Source organism: Delphinapterus leucas, chromosome 17, assembly GCF_059928025.1.
Source record: "Delphinapterus leucas isolate spDelLeu-1000000601 "Yukka" chromosome 17, BTC_Dleu_Yukka2, whole genome shotgun sequence".
NCBI classification, from domain to species: domain Eukaryota; kingdom Metazoa; phylum Chordata; class Mammalia; order Artiodactyla; family Monodontidae; genus Delphinapterus; species Delphinapterus leucas.
Window position 1 is genome coordinate 14,527,431 of NC_143145.1, and position 16,663 is coordinate 14,544,093.

General features: G+C 39.2%; 1 protein-coding gene across 4 annotated transcripts in view; it reads right to left on the minus strand.

The window, feature by feature from the left end:
- Positions 1-16,663, minus strand: part of NSMCE2 (NSE2 SUMO ligase component of SMC5/6 complex) — a 224,373-nt gene that overhangs the window by 140,020 nt on the left and 67,690 nt on the right. For all 4 annotated transcript variants that reach the window (XM_089898732.1, XM_089898731.1, XM_022554106.2 and 1 more), the window contains exon 4: positions 6,744-6,897. In XM_089898732.1, coding sequence (XP_089754858.1) covers positions 6,744-6,897 — 154 coding nt within the window. The remainder of the gene's footprint in view (positions 1-6,743; positions 6,898-16,663) is intronic.

Sequence of the window (16,663 nt, forward strand, 5' to 3'; positions counted from 1 at the left end):
TAAAAGTGAGCATCAATTCCTGAGCATTATGCTGCTATGGTATTAAAATCTATGTATTACTACATATACTATACATTTACACCAACATATCACTATAATGGGTTATAAGCACAAAGTCATGTATGTTGTCTTTTCTGAGTAATTTAAAAAATAAAGGATTTTCAAAGACAATAAAAGTTGTTAACCTCTGCTGCTGATTTTAGATCCCAACTCTATACATGCTAATTTTCTTCCTCTTCTTCTCTTCTTTGCTGATGACACAGTATTGAAGGGAAAAGAAGTTTTATCATCAGACTACGTTAACTAGGTTCTGACCCTCTTTTTCTAGTCGAATAATTCTGTTCTGTAAATATTACCTGAGCCCTGATTAGATGAGGAACAAAAGAAACATAGAGATGAATAAGCAACTGTTCCTGCCTTAAAGGGTCTTGGGCTTTGGTTAACTGCCGGCCAGCAACACACGTTGCTTGGATAGACAGTTATGCTGTACAACAAAGAAATTTACAGGTTGAGGGGGATCAGGATTAAGTCAGGTTGATCAACACCTGGCGTAGTTTAAATGCATCCAACGGATTTCTAGGCACAACCCTTTTCCCTGTTGGCACCACCACCTTTGTTTCTTCCTCATCTCTTTCCTTCCAGGCTTCAAAACTCACACACAACTTCCCAATCTTCAAAGATGCTAATCTTCTCTATACCTCCACTGCTCACCTGCAAGTGGGTTAGGGACTCCCATACCTGGCCCCTCACCATAAAATCTCCACCTGCTTTTCAAGAGAATCCACTGGGTTTCTACTCCACATTCCCAAATGACGTCAAATACACATTCTGGCCTTACCTTGAAGTGTGTTGAAGCAAAACCATCCCTTTCTCTGAAGAAATCATAATCTACTGTTAATTGGCCAAATTAAGGCTGATGTCCCTCGTTAAGTGCATAACAAGGCACTGAAAAAATGGTATTATGAGAATGCAAAATCAAAGATCGCAAACTGAGTTTGCACAGTGTTTTTAAAATTTAGTAACTGAAAAATAATCAGCTAAGTTCTGGGTTTTCCAAAAGAACCTGAAGATCTGGCAACACTGGGTCCACCCTCACTCATAGAAACAAGGGACTGGCACAGGTGGCAGGGGTCTCCTTTAAATACACCCTAAGCTCTCAAGTATATGACAGTTCTCCTGAAGACTCTTGTGACTATCAAGGATCTGTGCTATATACATTCCATGTGCCTAGACCTCAAGGAATACAGCAGGAGGCAAAACACGGAAGTGCCTACCCAATGGAACTACACTGCGGCTTTGAATAGATGCTGAAGGAAGGGGTAAGCAACCCATAAGGAACAGTAAAGTAAAGGTATTCTATTGTTCCTAAGAACTCCCTATCTAAAGGGTTCCTTGAGGTGAATCCTTTTGTGAAGTGAATGGCCACTCCCTATTTTATCAGTTTTGAGAGCTATAATGAGCATGTTTCAAGTGAAGGTACATAGTTATTTTGTGAACCCATATAATTACAAGATTACAGTGTAAATTCCTGTGAACCCGTATAATTACAAGATTACAGTGTAAATTCCTAAGTCTGTATAGATATATCCGGATACAAATATCATTATCACTGAAATTGATTTCTGAGTTTCACTCATGGATTCAAATATCTCTGTATCTTATATTCTGCATATCTCCTATATGGCCTAAATATACTGTTAAATTTGTGAACATCTTCAGATTAGCAAATTTGCATTAAAAAAGACATACTCTTATAACTTTTTTTTTTTTTTTTTTTTTTGCGGTACGTGGGCCTCTCACTGTTGTGGCCTCTCCCATTGAGGAGCACAGGCTCCGGACGCGCAGGCTCAGCGGCCATGGCTCACGGGCCCAGCCGCTCCGCGGCACACGGGACCCTCCCAGACCGGGGCACGAACCCGTGTCCCCTGCATCGGCAGGCGGACTCTCAACCACTGCGCCACCAGGGAAGCCCGCTCTTATAACATTTAAAGGTACCATCAAAATTACATTTCATATTAATTTATTTTAATACTAAAGATCTCAGATTTACAGTAAACTATTTTGAACACAAAGTGAAGCCCTTAAACTGTAAGGGTTTGAATTACCGTCAAATGCCCTCAATTTCTGCCTTGATGACCTACACTAAAGCTTCTGATGCCTGCTAATCATATAATGGGTAAATGAATAAAGGACGCCAAAAAGATTACTTGAGAAAGTGTCTGTATAGAGGTGTCTGCACATTCTAATTAAGTTCTCCTGATGTTAAAATTGCAGGAGACCATGAGTTGTAATAGTGTAAACTGTTTAGGTAAAAGAGGCAAGGAAGAGAGAACATTATGTGAACACATTGGTCAGATAAATGAAAATAATTTCATGTAACAAAGTCTGGTTCTGTCTGCCCTAAACCAAGTCATATTGTTTATTTTACAACTTGGGTTAGTAAGAACATGATTACCATTTAGGGAAGTAGTTTTCTGTGAAATTATTCCCTAGCTCATTTATCATCACCACCGCCAAGTATAAAAATTATCTTCAATCACAATCTCGATTTACATGACTCCAAGAATTAGAACTAAGAAAAATGGGTGGCATTGGTAGGGAGACCAGGCTACTTACTTATTAAGTGACTCAAACCCAGGGCTTCTGGCTGCTAAACTCATATTCTTTCCACTATGCTGTACTAGCTCTTTCTCAATAATAACTTAAGTCTAAAGTAAGCTTTCAGAGTTTGCAAAGATCTACTATCTCATTTAATCTTGGTAATAATCCTGTGGAGTTGGGGCAACATAGTATCTCTAATACAGAGGACACTGGGTACCCAGGGATAAAATAATTTATGCATAGAAGATGGCCTGAATGCCTGGCAATATCCATAAGATGCAAATAACTACTAAAAAACCTTACTGTGTGCAACTGAAGTATGTGACCTTTAGAGTACGCATATTCTTAAATGAGTACAATGTATCTGTTACCCTTATATTCTAGGGATGGTAAATACCAGATATCTGTACTGCTCCTCTTCTTTTCCACCGTAATCCTCCAGCACACTCTTTTCTGCTAGGCCCGAACCCAGCCTCAGAATCTTTTTGAACACACAGTTCCAGGCAGCCCCTATCAACTGACACAGATAAAATCTGCATTCCTATTCTGACTCTCTCCATTAGGGCCCGCATTATATAATATTGTGGAATATATAACATTCTATAACATCTTACGGAAAAACCGAAAGGAACTTTTTGGCCAACCCAATATTTGTTTTTGACATTTTGTCTTTGCTTTTGATTGGATATTTGTTTTCATGGCTCTCACATTATTTCACATTTGTATATATTGTCTTCTCCAGGTACCGAGACTCTACCTTACTTTGATCTCAGAGCACCAGCTGCAATGATTCATACACAGCAGGCACACAAGGTGTTCTGAATATACCTGAGACAAATGCATGGTATTTATGAAAAAAATCTGAAGTTAAAACAACAACAACAACAACAACAAAAACCTTCCCTTGTTTCTGATTTTAATTTAGGCCAGGAGTTGGTAAACTTTTTCAGTGAAGAGCCAGATAGTAAATATAAGTTTCGTGGGCCAAGTGGTCTCTGATGTAACAGCTCGCCTCTGCCATTACAGTGTAAAGCACCCACAGACAACACGTAAATGAATGAGTGTGTCTATATTCCAACAAAAATTTATTTATGAACACTGAAATCTGAATTTTATATAATTTTCACATGTCACATATTATTCTTCTCTTGACATTTTCCGACAATTAAAACATCTTAAAAAAAAAACATTCTTAGCTATCAGGCCATAGAAAAAGAGGGGGTAGGCTGGATTTGGCCGATGGGCCATAATTTACTGATCCCTGGCCTAAATCTGTGGTTTTCAAAGTGAGAACTTCAAGTGGTCTGCAAGATCCTTTCAGCAAGTCCAACTACCTGTATGTGAAGCCAGATTTTCTTTGTATGCTTCAACCAAAACAGTGTACAACAGGCTGACTGCAGGAGCAAATACGAGGATCCAGCTGCCTTCCATTAAGCCAGAAACTGAAGAGATTTGCAAAAATGGAAAACAATGCCAATCTTCTAATTTTTCTTTGTTTGGAAAATATATGAACGTTATGTCATAATGTTCTTTGTATTAACATGTAATGGGCATATGATTGATTTTTTGAAGTGGATTAATATTTTTTAAATTCCTCAGTTTTGATTTCGAATTAGATGCCAACAGCTATAACCCATGGAAACAAAAGCTGTCTGGGGGGCCCTCAGTAAACTGTCAGATGTAAGGGGATCTTGAGACCAGACAGTCTGAGAACCGGCTGCTGAGCTAGAGCGGGGTGAACGGATTCCTGCCGGCAGGGCCGCCTAGGCCGAGTGGGAGCACGTCCTTAGGTCAGGGCACCTGGCAGACGGCCTCATTTCAATCTCCTTCTCGACTTCCCCCACCTGAGAGTTTCCTGGCATTTCTTTCATTAAATCCTGATTTGGTAAAATTTAATCCCATACAATTTATGTCCTCGTAGAATAAATCTGGTGAAAATGTGGGGTGATTTTCATGAAAGAACTCTTCTGCTATGTGCAGACCATAAAAACGCTTTAGCCTTTGTCAAAATAGACAACTAGATGCAAGTATCTCTCCCTGGCTTGTCTTTTCCAATCTTTAAAAAAAAAAAAAATTACTATTCTAATTCTTTGCCTTCAGAACATCTCTTGAAATAAACAGATTCACTGGCCTCTTTATAAATCACAGTCCCTTTGACTTGGCTCCACAAAAACTGTAGGAGCCCCGTGCTAATCAGCATCCTCACTGGCGTTAAATCTAAAGAAAGGAAATCCAGTAGGCACGGTGCAAGCTTAATTGATAGCGTTAATAATAATGCACAAAAAAATCACATTTTGCAAGTGAAGTATACGCATCTTATAGGGCATCTTAAGAGAGTCTTAATATTTTGCTTGTTCTACCATTTGAGGCTTTTTAAAAGGCTACTTTAGAAGAAATAAAAGGGAAAGCTGTCTTAATTCTAGTGTTATCATATGTAAGGAAACCTTACACAAGGGAGCTCTTCTTTCAATATAAGTTTACTTTGTTGAAAGTTTTAACTGTCTAGACAAATGATGTATATACTGCTGGCCTGGGGAAACCTCTCCCTCACCCCCAATTTTAGAGAGAATTAAAGAAACAGTAACTATAATTCCAATAATAATCACTTTGTTGAATTATATATCCTTAATTATAAAGTGTTTTCACGTGAGCATATGATTCTAAAGATCTTTATAGTTTTCTCTTATGGAATAGTAACTTTGTAAACAATAATAAAGTGGGAAGAAATTTCTATTTTTGGGTATTTGTCCTTTAATCTGTATTATAAAATATCTAAAAAAATCAAGAATTATGATCAGATGGATGCTAAATCTGCCATAATTTGTGATTACTGGCTCCAAGTAGAAAAATAAAATACATTTGGCTATTTTGACCAAGACCAAAACTTCAATTCCCTAGCATCTTAAGACCAGAAAGGCACTAACAAATTATTACCTGTTTGGGGGATTATTACCCATTTGGGGGAACAGTGCAAATTATATTAGGGAGATTTTGGTAGCTGTGTTGTTCAATGAAGAACAAAAAAACGGATTTAAAATGTGGGAAAAAGTGCTTACTGTTTAAATCTACAGTAAAAGCAAAAGTCTCATCATGATTGCAAAACATTCCAAATTGTGAAACTTAAGTTATTTGTAAAATAGACAAAAGTAAAGCAGCTTCCTCAGTCATTTTTTGAGATCTCAGCATCAATTTAAAGAAAATGCTTATATTTAAAAGAAAGCCTATTTCAAAATATGAATCCCTATACTAAGTACAAATATGAACACGAAGTAAATTTATATCTTATATCATGCATTCCTGTTCCATGTGTATGCACAAATGAAGGTGATATGAAACTAAAGTTTTAAAAAAAACTTTATTTGCCTCAATTCTTTAAGGAATAAAAGAGCCTCAAACCTAAAAGAAAGAACAACAGTTGATGCTAATGTAAAAACAATAAAATTACATAAAATTGTTACGTGGACTATATGGAAAAAGAGGGGGGGAGAAAAGGACATATGTACTTCACTGTATAGAAAATATATATTTCTGCCAACACTGCCTACAAGATTTTTTGGGTACAACTAATAATTTTTTCCACTCTCATTTTTAAATCAAAATTATGTTCATTAAAAACCTGAGAATAATAAAGTTTCTTAGGAAGGCAACGAATCTAAAGCTCACGTGGAATTTATACTACCACCAAGATAGAGGGATCAGGAGAATTCTGGTCTCATATTTGAGAAGACACTGCTCCTGCTACTCTAAAACAGCAAAACTAGAATCAAGGTATGGTTGTTTTAAAGCTTGGCACAGCAGTTTAAAATGTGAAAAAACACCACCATTATTTTAATAAAATAGCTTTCAGTTTTATTTTCCCAATTCCCCTCCCCAGCAGTGGGACAATAACAGTGTAACTTTCTCTACCTGCTGGGGAGTTTTCTTAGCACTTTGTGGAAACTGTTGGTTTTCAGAAATGGACAGGCTGATGTGAACCAAAGTTAGACCAAATACAGAATTGCAACAACAATACAAAAGCAATTTAGAAAGAGGATCAAGCCAAGCAGATAAGCAAACTCTATAAAATCAGATTTCTGGGACTGTTCATCCAGTCAGTTCCCTAATTTCAAAAACCCAAACCAAAGCAAAGCATGCTGACTTACATTGCTTCTTTAGTTCTTTCAGCTGTTGTTTAAATTGTGCAAATTTCGCATTATTTTGAAAGTCTGCGTCAGAATTCTTACTCTGTAAAGCCAAAAACTTCTTCTCCACTAATAATTTTAGATCGGGTATTTTTTCTGGACGCTCTTCTTTTACCTGAGGAAGACGATAAAATTACTTTAGTTAAAAGTTAACAATGACACAGTCTTGTAACAGTATTTTTCTCTCATTTCGTTCAAATAAAAGTACAATGAGGTAGAAAACAGAATTCCCCCCAACAGAAACGCTGGGACTTGTTCCAGAACAGACTGCTAGTGAACAGCAGAGGGAATCATTCATCCCATCCCATAGTTTCCTTTCTTAAGCTATGCCTTCAATTGCCCTGCTAGCTTGCTGCGTCCAGACAACTGCTGGGGAAAAATTTCACACCAGTGCAACTGTGTCCTCCACCTTCACCAGAACTTGAACATGATGGCTCCTTCCTTTTACTTAGGTCTGTTCAGTCCCCTCTCCTTCCTCCTGAGGGCTCATTCCATCCTTCATTCTCTTCAGCACTCCTCTTCTCTGGCCCCTGGTCCCAGCAGGTGAGTGTGGCTCCTACTTCACAAAACAGGTAAGATTTCAACCTTAAACTTCCACCACCTGCTGCCACAAGGAAAAAGTGCCCCTGTTCTGTTCAAGGCTAAACTCTCAATCTTTATTCTTTTTTACCCTTCACAATATTTTATTATAAATTTTTCAAACAGGCAAAAACGTGGAAAGAATTGTGCTTTACCATTCAAAGTCAAAAGACTACCTTCAAGTCCTCTGCTTCGATTAGCTTTTGTCATGGAGGAAAGAATTAGATAATCTGCTTTTGTTCAATTGCTATGCATTTTAATTAGCTGAATCAAAAATGAAAATTAAGCACGAAACCAAAATGCCTAAATCCATATTTAAAGTACAGAGTGTAGGAACTGACTGTCTACTCATCGTACTGATGAAACTCAACCAGTGCTGGATCCACCATCAAAGAGAGGTGTGAAAAAACATGGAGAGGCCTTAATGACAAGTTATACGTAATTAAAAATCTAAACCAAGTCCTGTAAGCCTAAAAAACCAATAAAGCTCAGTTTGGCTAGAGAAGGTAGAAAGACAACTTAATAATGCCTTATATCTCAAGAATAAGAGCTATTGTACACGGTGACTGGCTATCCTCTGCCTCTACACTGGACAGAACAAGTTCAAGATAGCAGCATGAAGAGGTCAGAGTAGATAGATACAGAAAATAAATTATGAGTTTTTAGAAAAGAATTATGGGCTCTCTTTCTGGATTTATAAAATAAAGTCAACTCACATCCACCTGAGATGTTAAGGGGGACATCACAGGCAGGCATACAGGTGAACCTTCTCAAGGTCTTCAATCAGTATGAAATTATTATTTAAGCTGCAATGGTCAGAGAAGATCTGATCTGAGCAGATTATCAACAAATGCAGATGTTCTCTTCCAACAAAGTCTCTAACCCACTCAGCATACTTCATTTCCTTCGTTCAACTACACCACAGCTGAGGAGCTGGGCAGAAGAGTGCGCGGTTGAGGGATGGAGAGGGTAGGCATTTTGAGGTTGACAACACAGCAACCTGAAGTATGACTAGGAAAACCTGAACACACCAAATTTAGCGATTCAGAGTACTTTCTCCCCCCACAGCAGAACCTCGAGAGAACTGCTCTAAAGCACATAAAATTCGCCGCGGCAAATATCTTCTCTGGAAACTTGATGCTGCAGTTGGCATAGCTATCCATTGCAAAGAGAACTTACTGTACTCTAGCTATCAAAATGAGAGCCTGGAAAATACTAAGCTCACTACCTGTTTAAATCAATGCAATAAATGGGGATTAAACTATATTTTTAATGGTTTCCTGCTTCGTTTGTATCTTCAAGATAAGTAGATACATAATCCCAAAAGGGGAAAGAAAAAAGCCATTCTTTGAGTAGTTAGTTGATCATAAGTGTTACCTAGTCTGGAAAAGGTGAGGATGGCCCTCTTCTCCTAGGACAAATGTAAAATACCTCAAAGAAATTTGAGATGGGAGGGGAGGATCTATTAGATCCTCAGTCCATCGCTTTCCTACGGATAAAGTTCCTAGATACAAGACACAAAACCTCAGTTTTAAGTCACTGGGTGTATTAGTTTGGTAGGGCTGTCATAACAAAGTACCACAGACCAGGTGACTTAGACAACACAAATTTATTTTCTCATAGTTCTGGAGGCTAGAAATCTGAGACCAAGGTGACAGCAGGGTTGGCTTCTTCTGAGGTTTCTTTCCTTGGCTTGCAGATGGCCAGCTTCTCCCTGTGACACGGTCTTCCCTCTGTATGTGTCTGTATCCAAATATTCTCTTCTTAAAAGGACCAGTCACTGGATTAAAATGAGACACCCCCATGACCTCATTTTAACTTTCATTATCTCTTTAAAGACCCTATGTCCAAACACATCCTGAGATATTAAGGGTTAGGACTTCAACATAATGAATGCTGGGGGGACACAGTTCAGTTCATACACTGGGCTAAAGAATTTTGAAAACAGAATTTTTAAAATAGCTTATAACATCTTATGGAAAAACCCAAATGAACTTTTTGGCCAACCCAACAGATCGCTAATCTTTACACCATTATAATTTTTAAATGATAGACACTACTGAGAAGTAAACTTATTGGACACCATACTTAGAGAAAGAATTTAATACTGCCCTGGGGAGAGAAAAGGTCATGTTTTTAAGTACTACCTACTTACCCAGTGAGTGCCCTCTCCGTGCTAAGCTAAACAGGAGAGAGGACCAGAAAAGTTGGTTGGGAGTAGGGTGGTGAATAGCTTTGGGAGCCAGGCTATGCACATGAGGCCTGACCTGATAGGCAGCAGGGAAAGACACTAAAATATTCTAAGGAATAAAGTAATAATACCATGAGAAATTTCTTTCTTTCTTTTTTTTAATGACGGCTGTAGTTAAAGCACAGAGGATGCACTAAGATAGGAAGGGAGAAAGAAGTTATTGGACTATGTTAACTAATGGTAGAGGGGCGGGCAACTTGACCAAACTGTAACACTATTTTTGAAGCAGAATCGCTGAGTCATTTTGTGAGAGGAAGACAAGAAACTGATAATGACCTCAAGATTTTTAACATTTAATATGGGCAACTAATTAAATTTAAAATGAGAGCATGTGAAAAAAGAGAAGAGAAATGCAAAAGAACCTCTTAAGGAAAAAAAAAAAAAAAAAGAGCAAAGAAGAAAACCAGGAGTAAGGCATGCCAAGAAGAAAGGAAAAGAGAAAATTCCTTAAGAGATGCTTGTCCTTTGGAAAAAATGATGCAAGAGAGCTTAAGTAAGATAAGGGCTAAAAAAGAAACCACTGGATTTAATTACCAGGTACTTGGTACACTGCACTGGAACTATTTATCTGTTTCAACCTACTAGCTTGCAAAGCTTCTCTCGGGCAAGGATTATTTCACTGGTGCCCAGTGTACTATCTGTTGTACAGTAGGTGCTCAAATGACCTTGATGAACTAGTGAATTACAGGGACACCAAATTCTACTGTAGTGACATGAGAAGAGGGACTAACGGAGTTCCGTGTGAGCAAGTGAACAAAGTCTGGCAGCAAAGGAAGGAGAAAGAGATGGGAAGCAGATCGTGGGAAAGAGACAGCAAAAGACACTTGTTTATTTGTACAGAGGTCAACAGTAGCTTGGAGTGAAGCTGACATGATGGAGGAGAAAGAACATGGGCCTCAGGATCAGGCAGGTCTGGGTCCCTAAGTTGTGGATTCGGGGACAGTCCTTCTAGGCCTTGGGTTTCTCTCACTTCATTAGGAATCAGGAACACCCGTGTCAGTGCCATGGAGACTTAATTACACCATGTTTGTGTTTAACTCGGTACACAGTAGACATTAAATTTTCTTACTCTTTCCTTCCAACTTTAGCATAGAGCTTTCAACTTGTTTGTGGACTGAGAAGCAGCCAGTGCGGAAACACAAATCAGAAACACTAAGAGAAAGCAAGTAACCGATTTCATTTGAGAAAATCCTTCAAGTACTAGGGCAAAAACTAGAGAGGGGAGAAGACCAGCTGCGAAAGCACAACAATAGTCTTTACCAGAGCTCATAAATGCCCACAAGGCTGGACACGCAAGGATCTGAGGAAACCCCCAAGAAGTGTAGGACAACAGGCAGTGGTGAGGACCGTGTCAAAGTAGCCGGCAACAGCCCCAGGTGAGAGGAAGCCGCTGCACAGCTCCGGGTGACTGCTGCCACGTGAGAGAGCAATCCCAGGTTTCTAAAGAAAAGTTACAAATCTAGATTTCTGTGACACCTATTTTTTTTTTTTTGGTCTCTAAAACAATGTATAGTCCAAACAATACATCAGCCTGAAGCCAGGAGTTTGAAACCTCTGTTTAGCGCAAACAAGATATTTTGCACATAAAAAGCAAAGTACTATTGTGATCCGCAATCTTTGGAGGTTTAGTGCAATTCCCAGACTTCTACTTTAGGAATGAAATATGGTCTTTTCAAATAGGACAGAGAAGAATGGGAAGGATGGGTGTGGGGAAGAAAGGGGAAAGTAAAGGATTCCATTCTGACATGCTAATCCCAAGTATTAATGAATAACTTGGGCTCTAGACTTGAGATTAAAAATTAGGCTCTTTGCTAACTGAATGACCTTAGAAAAGTTACTAAATGCATCTAACCTTAATTTCCTCACTTGTAGATAGAAAATAATGACAGTATTTCCCTCACAGTGTTGTGGAGAGGAATAGATGGGATGAAACAATACAGCACTGATGAGCTATCTGTCACAGAAAACAGTCAATGAGGAGTAAGTGTTACTGTTGTGTTTATAATTATATATATCTCCAGGGTGGCTGGATATCCAGGCCCGCAGCTCTGTGGACTGACATGAACACCCACGTGGAGAAATCAGGGTATGGATTTTAATGGAAACCATGGTAATGAATGGGATTACCAAGGAGATGAAATAAACAGAAACAAAAAAAAAGAAGTAAGGAGAGAACTCTGGAGAATACCACATTTATGGGATAGCTAGAAGAGTCTAGAAAGAAAAAGTGTAAGAGTTAAGAAGACAACCAAAAGAAAGTGTCCCAAAAGTCTAGGACATTTCAAGATCTGTCCAATGCTGCACTGAAGTCAAGCTAAATAAGGACTGAGGAGTGTCCGCTGGACTCTATGATTGGCTCACTGAAGACTTTAGCAAGAGCCCAGATGCACACGCACAAAGTGCTGACTCCAAAATATGCAGATTTTTGTTGAATGAATTGTTTCAAAAACATGGAGCAGTGATAGGACAGAACACACAGATCGCCAAATGTGCCAGAGACTCTCCAACTAACTGCTCAGTTTGAGCTCACAATCACTGTGAATGTTTAGCTGCATTTAACTGGAACCCAACACTCCTGTGACTGCAGTATTTCTCTGATGTCAGCAAAGGAAGGCAAATCACAGAGCTGACAGTAACAATGAAGTCAGACCTCTGGTGGCTCTGTCCCTATGAACAGAGGCTCAATGTTTTAGGAAAAGAAATAATGGTAGGAACCAATGGCAAACTTGGTCCTTACCCATACTGAAACTATGTATTATTTTCAACATGCTTTAAAATAAAATTTTTAATATTTATATGATGGTAATACACTTCATTTCTTTCAAACAATACTGTACACATATGCAATTACTCAAAGTGTATTATTTTATCGCCACAGGGCAAAGTCAAGGTCTCCTCCTCCAGTTATCATTATTGCCTGATAGCTATTATTTCACTGGGAGGGGAGATCACAGGAGCTAAGGATATTAAATGGGCTGAGTCATTCATACACTTTTGAATCATGTGAGAATCTAGTATAAAATTAGTCACTCTTGTAACTGAACCAAGACGCAGATGGATTTACTCTCTCCAGAACAGCCACTGTTAGATGTTTAGCTCCCAAAATAACATATACCTGATGATTTACATTTTGGAAATCACACAGCCTTTAGAAGTTTATTATAGGTACATAAAAGAGATAAGCACTATGCTTCGTATGTTAAGTATTCCAAGTTCTAATTCATAGTCAGCCTGATCTAAGGCTATCCAGAGAGAATTGCCTCAACTGGTCCTAGAACATTCATTCAACAAATATTTAGAGCCCCAACTGGGTACCAGGCATTATGCTAAGCACTGAGACATTTATGGAGGTTGGCCCACACTTACGACACACCACCAACCCAACTGGTCATGCACAGGGTAAATTTATATAGGCCAACACTGTCTCCACCTTTATATAGCAAAACAGCTTGGAAAAGTTTTCAGTGAAAGACATGTCCAGGCTAAGAATCATTATGCTTTCACTGACTATAACCTAATTGCAATGGAGACACATTATATTTTCTACAGAGTTTACTACACTGCCTTTGCCCTGTTAAAAAAAAATACATATATCACACACGCTAATGATGACCAGCATGGATTATACCCTTCATCTCATGCCCGTCTCTGTTGTCCGTTGCACAATCTGCACTGAACTCTGTTGGACCCAGTTATTTGTAGTTGAGTGAGTTTCCTAGTGCCATTATATAGTTTGACTTCTGACAAAAACACCAAAGAGGGAAAACTTCCTCGTTGAACATTATGACACACTGAATGCACTTCTCAGTTTGCCAAGGTGTTGTAATACACCATTACTGGGCAGCGGCCAACCAGACATGGAAACATCTTTCCTCTTTCAAGCCTTTCAGAAAAAAATTGAAAACGAATAAACTTAAACCTGTGAGAAAGTGCCATTGGTCTAGTTCTAATGGACCAGTCCTATTGGAATAGACAGTTGTCTAACAGATGGCAGTTGAATGAGGCAACCTGCCATCTATGTGCATCTGTTACTAAACATTTATGCTGTTGAAAATTACTCCAATAATTTCTCATGGCACCAATCCCACTATAAGATTATGACCAACAGGAGTCGCATATTTTATACAGTACAGTAACAGGATTCCCATATTGGTTGGGGGGGGTGGGCTGGGGGCAAAGGAACCAAACTTCTGATTTGTCTCTCTGGGCTTTGTTGCTGTTGTTGTTTGCTCTTTCTCTCTTTCTTTCTTTCTTTCTTTCTTTCTTTCTTTCTTTCTTTCTTTCTTTCTTTCTTTCTTTCTTTCCTTCTCTGGGCAGAATTCATAGAAATATGCATTATTTATTTATTTATTCATTTATTCATCCATTTAATAAATATTTACCAAATGCCTACCACATGCAGGCATTGTGCTAGGCATTGGAGATTCAATAGTAAACAGCCTAACCTGGTCCCTGTTGGTCTCATGGGGTTTGGGGTATAGTGGAGTAAAACAGTACTACTCAAAGAGTCAAACAAATACACTATCACCAGCTGTGAGAAGTGCTGTGAAGGAAACGTATTAGATGGTAGGAGAGCATGTAACCACAGAAATATAGAGGACATCATTTCATAGGCAATCTTTTTAGGCACTGCTCCATTTAAACACTGGTCATGCTGAGGGGAGGGTGAGATGAGGATTTTTTATTGTTGTTATTAACAAGCACTTTGCAATTGCACAAAATCTTTCATCTGAGTGGTTCAAAGCCTTATATACCCAAGTGTCATTATCCCAATTTGACAGATGTGAGGAACGGGCAGCTCACAGGTTAAGCATCTTGCCCAAGGTCATACTGAGTCAGTGACAGATGGCTGCAACTAATTCAAACCCCCTTTCTTTCTTTTTTTCCCTGGTGACTTGCACATTTGGGACCTGTCTAGAGTGGGGGGAGTGAGGGAGGGGGAGGGGCAGAAGACTGTTTGAAGAGAATGAAAGAATGAATAGGGGCAGTCAAGCTCTAAGCGGGGGCCCTGAATTAGCTAACTGATTTTACCACATTTCCTTACAAACAATAGTGCAGTCACAGGGCACTGGTTCCAGGAGACCCCACGTATACCAAGATCTAAGGATGCTCAAGTCCCTTAGATAAAATGGCACAGTATGGTCGGTCCTCCCATTTTGCAGGTTTCCTTTCCGCAGATTTAACCAACTGCAGATGGAAATTTTGATCCACGGTTGATTGGATCCAGGTTGCGAAACCAGTGAATACAGAGAACCAACTGTGTATTTATTGAAAAAGATCTGTGTGTAAGTGGACTCTTGCATTTCCAACCCCTGCTGTTCAAAGGTCAACTGTACATTTCCTGAATGCTTACTACGACTGGCACCTGCTAAGCTTGACATCATCATCTCAGTTGATAATCCCAACACCCCTTGGGAGTTTGTTAGAAATTGTGTTAGAAACCCCCTTTCAACTTAACTTTGCTTTGCATGTGCCTCCAAGTACCAACTCAGAATGAACTTTTATACCTCATCTTAATTTTATGAAAACATACTTGACTTCAGGCAGATATCCTCAACCTTCAGTGGTCATTTGTTAGCTCTCACATGAAAAGACACTTATTCTGAATTTGGAATTGCCTTTCCTGTCCACCAAGCCTCTGTCATCTACAGAATTACTCAATGCCTTATTTATCGTTATGGTATCTCACTCAAGATTTGAGAATAAAAAGTACAGCAATGGGTTGATGCTAATGGGATATACTGGTCTCACCAAGTACCCCATTATCCAGAAAGATGATCTCCTAAAATGCTAAATCATCTACTGAAGATTCAGTTCCAGTGCTGCCTGGGAGACAGCGCCTCATGAGGTTAATGTCCCACAGGATGCCTGTAACCAGTGAATAATATGTGACATTGTTTCTCTGATAGTCAGAACACATGGACCTAGGAACCAAGGGATGAAAGTAGAATGAGTTGTAAATCTTCTCCCCCTCATCACACCTAATGACCAACTTGCATTTTTTCTCCCATGGCTGCAACTCGAGTTCTGCTGGTCTAATAGTCTTAGTACTCAAGAGAAGAATGATTTCACCAAGGGACTCAACAATGCCTTCACTGATTTGGAAACTTAAACAGCAACCTAGCAATTTTGAGCTTCTCATGACACTGAATAGACAGACAAAAAGTGAGGTTACAGAACTGGTTGGGGCACTGAATCTGAATTATCAAGGGTAAACAGTATTGCTGCTACAGAGTGAGGAAAAGGAGGTGTGCATCTGGAACCTGGACTGTCTCCTGGTTTTGCCATGTCTAGTGGTAAAAAATAATGAAAGTCCGTAACAACTCCATACAGGTAGAACCATCAAGAACACAGATATCCCAGGAACGAAAGCCTAGGTGTTATAGCCAGATAAAAACCTACCTCATTCAGGAGTTGGTTGACGGTGAACATGAAATGGGTATTGGAGAAGGGAGCTAAAATGCCAACTACGGTTCAGGACCAATAGGAAAAGCTAAGTATCCCGTCATATTTCTTCCTTGGTCTGACATGTACACATTTACGTTTTTAACTAATTTCTCCCTTTCCTTTCCTCCTAACATTTTATAAAAAGTAAGCTGGTGGCTCACTAGTTACAGAGTACCATAATGGAACAGTATGGACATAAAGGAGTAAGTGTGGCCCAAATATCCTAGACTTGGAAACAGTAACTTAAGACGTCATATCTTTCCCCCTTTGGGGGGAAGACAGAGCATATTTTTCACTTTTATGAGAGAGGGCTGCAATATGTTAGTAGGAAGCATTTTCTTGTTGCACGGTTTGCAAGATTAATAAGTCTGGAAGGAAATCGTATACAGAGGCTGAGCAGCCATACTGGTCTAGAATCTTTTGAACCTTTCCTCTGTTTGGGCAATTTCCCACCTTATGAGTGATAACCTCACTGGGGCAGGAACCAGAAATGCACTTTCTCAGCTTCCCTGCAACAAGAACACAGACATGTCAACTTGGCCCTTGGCCTGTGGGACTTCAATTCTTGAGAATGACATGAAGGAGGTGCCTTGGAACCAGATTA